Source organism: Limulus polyphemus, unplaced genomic scaffold (assembly GCF_000517525.1).
Source record: "Limulus polyphemus unplaced genomic scaffold, Limulus_polyphemus-2.1.2 Scaffold3981, whole genome shotgun sequence".
In the NCBI taxonomy this organism is placed as follows: Eukaryota; Metazoa; Arthropoda; class Merostomata; order Xiphosura; family Limulidae; genus Limulus; species Limulus polyphemus.
In genome coordinates, this window is record NW_013669591.1 from 38,449 (window position 1) to 48,176 (window position 9,728).

General features: G+C 30.5%; 1 protein-coding gene across 1 annotated transcript in view; it reads right to left on the bottom strand.

Annotated features, from left to right (window-relative positions):
- Nucleotides 1-4,690: 4,690 nt before the first annotated feature.
- Nucleotides 4,691-9,728, bottom strand: part of LOC106470394 (TLC domain-containing protein 2-like) — a 17,429-nt gene continuing 12,391 nt past the window's right edge. Inside the window, exons 4-5 of the mRNA XM_013930944.2 lie at nt 8,941-9,112; nt 4,691-7,733 (exon numbers count right to left, since the gene is read on the bottom strand). Coding sequence (XP_013786398.1) covers nt 7,483-7,733; nt 8,941-9,112 — 423 coding nt within the window. The 3' untranslated portion in view covers nt 4,691-7,482. The remainder of the gene's footprint in view (nt 7,734-8,940; nt 9,113-9,728) is intronic.

The window sequence follows — 9,728 nt, forward strand, 5'->3', positions numbered from 1 at the left end:
CTTCTTTATTTTCTACCGGTTTCATGACTTGAAAGGTCACTATCACTCTCCATGATATAGTTTTACATTTAATCTATAACAGAAAATTTCAAATACTACTTCTCAACTAAACTCAAATAACCTGTATTAAATACGTTTTTCAAAATGTACAAACAAAATACAATCCTTATATAAATTAAATACATTACAATATACTCAAAAATAAATCTGTTTAAGCATACTAATTTAGAAATAGAAAACATGGCAAAGTATATTTGATAAACCATTTTATTTCTGAATATATTTTAATGTATTTAATATACACAAGGTCTGTATTTTTATTTTTGTACATTTTGAAAAAGGTATTTAATTCGTGTTATTTGTGTTTGGTTGAAGTGGTATTTGACCGTTTTTATTATACATTCTGAAGAGTGACCTTTGAAACCACGAAACCAGTAGAAAACACGGAAGAGTTAAAAGGTTGTAGTGTGTTTTGTTTTATATTATATATCAGTAAATACAATAAGCATTGGGAATGTTCCATCTACCATACATAATCTACAAAAAGGCTAATAAATAACAAGATAGCTGTTACGTAAGATCAGATACGAGTTAGGTGTTACTTGGTTTAGCCCACAACGTCCTAACACCTACTATCATTCACCGTTTGCTGCCAGTTGTGGGCTTGGTGGTCACCCCTAAAAAGTTTCAAATGTTACTTTTAAAATCTTAAACTGTTTTAGGGGTGTTGCCACATTCCATCTTGTAGTTATACTCAACCTTTTTCCCTTTGACCATAATACGTATGCACGTGACGTATACGATAAAATACTTAAAATTCTATCCCTCTGATTGAGCAAGATATTTTAGACAATAATAATGCTATTTTCCGTATTATAACACCTTATTATTTAGTTAAAGTCAGTTAGTTTTTATATATTTTTAAATTAAATATCCTTTTGCGTATGCTTAGCTTTAACCATAGCCTACTCCATGCTTTAACTTAGGCCTCCAAGTTAAACAGCGCCCATTACGTTAAACTTTGTTACTTTGACGTTCAAAATGTAAGAAAAACTAATAAACTAGTCAAATCAAGTTCATTTTTGTCAGAATTAATATTTTTAACATCTATATAATCAAACAAAAACACTTCTATGTCATTTGCAAAGTTGAAAATAATTTTGTTTTGGATATTCACACAAAGCTACACAAGGGCAATCTGCACTAGACGTCCCCTTAATAAGTTAATTGTGAACTGATGGACCAAAGGTGGAATTAAGGCAAGTAGTCAACACAACCAATCAATTACAACACATGGTCTATTCTTTTGTGACCAAAGGATGGAATTTCAGCATCACCCGTATAATCCATCAATGACCTCAAAGTACAGAGCACACTTCATGTGGCAACAGAAACTGGGTTCAAGCCATGGTCTCTCGGATTCACATTCCAGCATGCTAACCCCAGGCCATGCCCAACTCAAAACATAAGTGGCTCTCGTAAGTTGTTTACAAGAAAATATAATTGAATTTACTTAAAATTCTCCAATTTAAATATATTTTACTTTTTATCCGTTTCTCAAATAGTTCTATATGTATTCAAATAACTAAATAACAAGAAATATGATCTTTAGTTTTAAGACACTAGATATACAAAACCAGCAGACAGTCTGAAAGAGAATTATTTCATATATTTAACTTCTCTAACATTACCTTCATTTTACTTTTCATACATAATAAGTACGAACATTAAAGCAAGGATTATTTAACTCAAAATATTCTATATTTGTAGGTGAGTGAATTTGTGTTTAATATCTCACTGCTGGATGGGTAATTTAAAATTCCAAAACCACAAAATTCATTTCTTATTATACGTTTCCTTTATCTTCTAAATTTAGTTTCTAAATTTTCAGTCAGATAGCATAGCTTTCTACACATCAACTGATTATACCGAAGTTTCCTAGTTTTAACCCTAATTCAAACTTGTGTATGTTACATGAAATTAACAGGTTATAGAAATATTTTCCATTAATCATGTTAACATTTAGTTCAAATCCTACACTGACCTGTTGATTTAACATTCTATATCATAAAATCTAAGCTTACAAAATAAACACTGGCATAATATAATATTTCTCTTTCTATAAGACTACACTAAAAATATGAATTTATAGTTTTATTACAAAAGTTTATTTGTACCCTCTCTCAGTGTAAGTGTATTAGATGTAGGAAATAAAAATAGAAAGTTTAACCATTACAATAAGTTGTTACATACATCTGCATTTTAACAATATCGTTTCAGTAATCTTTAACAAGAATATTTTTCTTGTGGTTAAAATATTATAAATTAAGGCTTTTTATTATGAGGTAGTTTTCAATATTTGAAGGTAAAATCATCAATACATGTTTCAAAAAGTGTTAATCTGGTCTGTAGAAAATTAAATATTAGAATTCCAAATAACAAAACTGAGCTTGAGCTCATTATCGGCTAGTTGTACCAATTATCTGACCTATTATTTTATACCTCCTGGCAATTCTGTTTTCATGACAAATTGATTTATTAATACACAATCTGGCACAGTAATCAATAGACCACAACTGACACTTGTCCTAATTAACTTGGTGCTTGAAATTGTTTTAAATAATAAAAAGAAGTTTTTAGAACAGTTGAATGGAGGTTTTTTAAGGCTCAATAAAGTAGGCAACAAATCCTGCTAAAAGGAACTGATGAGTTCTAGAAGTGTTGTAGATTGCAGATTTAAATATTTTGGTTATCTACACCATATCGATCGTAGAGATCAAAACCCAAATTACAGTACTGTAAGGAACAAGCATTGCATTAAAGCTACTCTAGAAACAGGTATTAGCCATGCATTAAAGCTACTCTAGAAACAGGTATTAGCCATGCATTAAAGCTACTCTAGAAACAGGTATTAGCCATGCATTAAAGCTACTCTAGAAACAGGTATTAGCCATGCATTAAAGCTACTCTAGAAACAGGAATTAGCCATGCATTAAAGCTACTCTAGAAACAGGCACAAGCATTGCATTAAAGCTACTCTAGAAACAGGCACAAGCATTGCATTAAAGCTACTCTAGAAACAGGTATTAGCCATGCATTAAAGCTAAAAGCCTCATGTAGTGTATTATTTTTAAATGTGTACAATTTTAATACTTTTGTTATGTGATGGATTTTGTATATAGTCCAACAGTGGCAAAATATAATTAGTTTGTTCGTTTGTTGTTAAGCAAAAACCTATGCTATGGGCTATCTATGCTGTGCCCTTCAATTTGACTAGTAAAAATACAATAAAAATTTAATATTCAGTCAGATGATAAAGATTATGTACCCACAGTAAACATCAACAAAATGAAGATTGGTAATTTCATGATGTGGTGAAGATTAGCTATACAGAAAGAAAACCAAACAATATAAAAACATACATGAATATTATTACAGATGACAATTTTATCATTTCAATAACACTGTCAATAACAACAGTTACTAACATATAACATTTAAACTATGCAAAAAAAAATTATTAATTTCATTACCTATTCTATTGGGAAGGTACTTTTAATTAAACAAATCATACTAGTACATTAGTACATAATATATATATTTTATTACCAACTTGAAAATATACGTAATATCACATTTGGTATTAACAATTCAGTCAAATGTTAGCAAAGTATATGTTGATAAAATCTTGAACAAAATAACTTGGTGAGGTTAGTAAAATTATTTTATCATAATAAAAATAATGATTTGTGCATAATGAAGAAAACAGTTAAAGTTATAAAACAGACTGAATTCAGGTACTCTTGAACCAAAGTAATATATGCATACACTCATAAAATAGGCTTTCTTTACTAATGGATAAAAGTTAAAATTTGGCCACTTTTACCGAGGCAAGTTCATGGGCAAAACATATAAGGACTGCCTTATTTCACATAGTTTGACAACTACTTCTAAACAAAAATATTCACATTCTTCCTGCTTTGAAATTTTAATTATTGATGGGATGCTTATTAGAAAAAAAAAATGACCATTGTTTCTCAGTGCTTTCTTCTCGCTAGGAAAGCATAAAAGAAAAAAGAGCTAGGTGAATTAATACATTTGCCTTAAGTAATTTTTCTTGGACTTGACTGTTTCAGTACAAAAGCTGCCTGATCAGTCACTACATTGTTTTTGTATTGTCTCATTACTCACTTCACACAAGTAGAGAATTTGGTCATTTGTGTGAAATAACATTACAATGCATTCAGAACAGAGGTTCTCAAACTGTGATCCGTGGCTCCCCAATTCTTAAGGGGTTCCACAGTAATACATCAAATTTATGAAATTACCATTTACTGAAGGAATAACAAATAAAATGCTAAGACATTATAGAACTAATATAGAAATATATATAAATCCCAAATTAAAGGTAGTAAAATATACATATGATAAAAATTTTTTAATGGGAAGTGGCCCGCCAATACAGTAAAGAAGTTGAAGGGGGGTCTGCCAGTTAGCAAAGTTTGAGAACCCCTGATTTAGAAGGATTAAGTTTCCTTTTAAGCTAGACCTGTTGAGCTAAAGGTCAAAATATAAAATCCAATTTATTAAAAATTGAACAAGGTTAAGTATACCAGGATTTTACTTACTACAAAAGGTGCATAACAACATTTAACATTGTATGTATTTAATTTTTTTTATTTTTTTTTTTTATTGTAGTTTTTCTAGTAATACTGTATCACAATATGATAAATGTGTTACCAGAGACTTTGGAGCATAAGGTGTATTTATAGTCCCACAAAAATATATATAAAACTAAGTGATAATATAATAATGTTTAAGATAATAGTTATGTTTAGTACTTAGTTACTTCGAGAAAGAAACACGTAAAAAGCCACCATACTTATATACAATAAAGTACTGTAATAGTAGTTTATGCTTGTAATGAAGGGTTTTTTTTTTTTTTTTTTTTATAACAGCTTTGTCTGTATACATTTGAAAACTTCAATACACTTTCATGTAATACATGCCAACATCAATACACTTTCATGTAATACATCTTTTATCCAACACAGGGCCACAGACACAGCTGTATTGTTATTAAGTTGGAACGAAAACAACGAAATTTTGGAAACACAATAGCAAACTGTTCTACTTTAACGAAAATATAAACCACTTTCAAATATGCAGTTGGCACTTGCAAGACTGACATAAAACTTGCTGATGCCACCGTATATTTGAACGTATACTTTGGTAAAAACTGTTCAAAATATTATACTGACCATTTAAAATTTTGCTCCACATAAATGTATTACTACCTTCCACTGCTTATGATTTCACTATGGTATAGTTTAACTCCGACATGTCAGAATTCACTGACATGTAGTCAAAACTGTTCTTTTTTTTCTTTTTTTTTTATATGTAGAACCTTTAAATAATATTGGTAAATATTATCTGGTGAAGTTTGGAAACAATAAAAATCATGTGACATGAATATGTATATATATTTTTATATCTCTCATAACTTAATAACTAGTTATAACACAAGATTTTTAATGGACTGTTTGAAGCTTGAATTAAACTTCCTACATTATACTGCAATTACTCCTGGCGTGCAGCACTTAAAACTTTGCCACGGCTGGCTAATTGATGTTAAATCATGTTACAATACATGTGATTATTTAAAGTAAAAAAAAGTTATGTTTTCATTCCTCATGTATGGGGTTTGCATTTGTGAAAAAAAGTACACTTCTTGAAGTTATTATGTTTTAGATTTAAACACAGCTTTCTTGAAGAAAACAGATTTAACCAAGTTTCTTCTCTATGAAAGTATTTAAAATCATCATTATTATCAAAAGAACATTCAGCATCACCAGCAAATTAAGGTTTAAATCACAAACACTTCAAATCAGTAACTAAATAACAGTAAAAACATTCATACACATGTTCTACAGGTTATACAAAAGTATTAAAGACACATTATAAAAACTTTTCTCCCAGAGATTAGCATTTACGGTCATTTCTTGGTTTATATATAACATTTTTCACATCCACAAATCATTTGAAACTCATTACACGTGACTGCTATGCACTGTAGAAATGTAATTGAGTTGTACTGGATAACTTTTAAAAGATGGAAGAAGGTTGTATATTTAGTTACAGTAAGGTATGTTTTACTAGAACATTTCTAAAGATGAAAGAAAGTCAAGGTCAAGATTACTTTGAAAAAATGTAGTAAATTCCTGAGTTAATCACCTTTCTATATGAAACTCTTAAATAGATAAGTACACATATTTTGGCTTCGTCATTTATCAAAATTTATAGCATCTCTTATCTGTAAAAATACTTTTCAAACTTTATATTATTGAATTAAAATTTATCATATGAAGATTTCTCATTAAATAAAAATTATATATCAAAATAGACTGAAGAGTCAGTATTTCTGGATTAATAAAATTACCTTAAATTTTGTTACAATGGATCTACATTACTTTCATTAAAAAAAAATCTATCTAAATACAGTATGGGATTATTGTGTTTAACATAACATACGAACAACAAAAGACCATTTGGTCCTTCAAGGTTGTCCTTGCATACCCACCCTTACAAGAAAAAACACAAAGGCCAAAGCTTAGACTCACCGAAACCCTTCTTAAACTCTAGTAAAGTGCTGGCCCCCTACTGTCGACTTACATTGAACTACTACAAACTCATCTTCAGCCCACAGCCTATACCTCACTAATTTGTATGAAATTACTGAAAACAACATACTTCTAAACATCAATCTTTTCCTTCACTTGTTTGTCGTACAAACAAAATATTTAACTGTTCCAAGATACATTTAAATGGGTATTAAAGGCACAACAGCATGCACATATGACAAACTACGTTCCATCCAACCTACAAAGCCTTTTCAATTTGTCTTACCTTGCAGGTGATATACAGGAGCATCATCTATGAAGGTTATTAGTTAATACAGAACTGTGTTTTTCTGATGCATGGGTTAGTTACATCTAAAGTACAACACAAAAACTAGAAAGCCTTTAGACTGTTTTCCAAAATTAAAACATACATTTACCTCGAGTAAAGAATGTCACACGAACATCATAACATCATACGAGTAATCAAATAAGTGAAAGATCCTACTGCTTTCAGGCTCAGTGGATTATAAACTTAGCTAAGATTACCAACATAGATGTTTTATAAAAACATGTATAAGTAATATCTCTTGTGCATATTCTGACAACAAAATAATACATCAAGCATTAGGAATTCAAATTGATCAGAATTTACCGTCAGTCATTTTGTAAAAATATTTACAAATTTTATAGAAAATAATTATTTATTGTGCACACACACACACACACATATATATATGCACACACATTAAAAAAAATTTTTTTCATGCATGTGAAAACATTTAAATCAGTACAATACGCTGACACCTGAGATATTAATAGTAATGGAAGTGCACTTAGTAGAACTATGGATTAGACCATAAATTTAATCTTTCTTTTTGGCAAACTCTAGGGAAAGTGCTTCATTTGGTCTAGAGTGAGCTTCTCGTTCTTTGTTACGCTTGGGCCCAAAATCACTATTTAAAAGTCTAAAGAAGAGAACAATACTCATCAGTACAATAGCAGCAAGGCCGATACTCCCACACGTATAAGCATACAGAGGCACGAGTTCTCTGTGTACAACAAGCCAACGAGTCATCCAGGCAAGTGTCACCACTCTGAACAGAATAAAGGTAGCTGAAGAAAAGGAGAGGTTAATGTAGACAAACAAGAAGTTCATATGATAAACATTAAACACGTTTATTTCCTACCATGTTTAATGTAGCTTAGTTTATTTCCTGCCATGTTTAATGCAGCTTAGTTTATTTCCTGCCATGTTTAATGTTGCTCGGTTTATTTCCTCCCATGTTTAATGTAGCTCGGTTTATTTCCTCCCATGTTTAATGTAGCCCGGTTTATTTCCTCCTGTGTTTAATGTTGCTCGGTTTATTTCCTCCTGTGTTTAATGTTGCTCGGTTTATTTCCTGCCATGTTTAATGTAGCCTGGTTTATTTCCTCCTGTGTTTAATGTAGCCCTGTTTATTTCCTCCTGTGTTTAATGTAGCCCTGTTTATTTCCTCCTAGCTTAGTTTATTTCCTGCCATGTTTAATGTAGCTTAGTTTATTTCCTGCCATGTTTAATGTAGCTTAGTTTATTTCCTCCTGTGTTTAATGTAGCTCTAGTTTATTTCCTCCATGTTTAATGTTTTATTTCCTCCTGTGTTTAATGTAGCTCAGTTTATTTCCTCCTGTGTTTAATGTAGCTCGTTTATTTCCTGCCATGTTTAATGTAGCTCAGAGCATTTGTCAAGTATTGAGTAATGGTTAAAGAATATTAATCTGTGGAATATTCTACTAATAACAAATATATTTTTATGTATACAGAATAACCGTATCCCAATTCAATAATATTTTAAACTTTTTATGAATAATTCTCATTATTCTAAAGAAAAGGATTGTATGTCTAATGGTTTGATAAAGCCACTGTTTTCATTTTCGATTACAACTTTGCTCCACAGTAGTCATGGAAAGATATGGTTTCAAGCCAAGAATGTTTGAGCTGCTATGATTTTAATTTAAGTGTTTTGTTTCATTCATCACTCCAATTGCATTAGTTGTGATATCCACTTAAAAAGTTAACACAGGTGATACACTAAACTACAATATATATTTGACATTTTGTAAAACAAAAACATCTCAGCCAATAATAAAAAACAATGACACAATAGAGAAATATTACTTTTTGTAAACAAACTTAAAAGGTCAAACAGGTAGACGAAGCCCAATAAACTTTCAGGAGTAACATGTTGGAGAAAAAAAAACAACTTAGTTTTATAAACAAAAGTAACGACCAAAAGAGAACAAAGTTGGTCCTAAAAAGAAGAAGGACAGTTTCAAAACTCACCTAGATTTACAAGACTGTTCAGCCTATACCAAGGGTTACTCTTGCTGATATTTACTATACCCATCAATTGTCTCACGTGAAGAAATACGTTGTTTACTTCCACAAGTAGAGCAGCTAAAGCATAGCCCACATACAGTTTTGTACATACGGTGATCCCGAAACAAAGGATGACCTACACATTCAAAAACTATTAACATAACGATAATCCTTTATTTAGTTCATTTGTAATTTTGTATTGAAACTGAATTTAGTCAAAAACTATCATTGCAATGTCTACTTACCAATTCAGTTTCCTTTAACATATTCATAAACAAACACTTAACAGAACAGAAACAAATTTAAGTCAAGAAGTCCAGCTCCTCTACTTTAATTACATCAAATTTACAAGAACTACAAATCGTAGAACTTATTTCAAGTAAAATTGAGCCTTTTAGTATATCTTCTAAGGCTTTCTTTCTAACCAGCCACAAAACTCATATTTAATAAAAAAAAATTAACTTTATTAGAAAACATTTAGTACTAGCAAAATAGTGTCTAAAAACTGAAAAATAAATCCTAACCTCATGACTAATGTACATTTTAAGTAGCAAAGGTGATGAAACTATTTCTTTTTCGATGACGAGGAACCCACTTTGAGACTAATAACGGCTGGAGACGGCTTGAATGGGTAATGAAGAAAAACTTTAATATATGTTTAACATAACAGCAAATGTACAACGTTTCGACAAGGTTTTGTCATCATCAGGTACATTGTGCGTCACAAGGTGATGATGATAAAACCTTGTCGA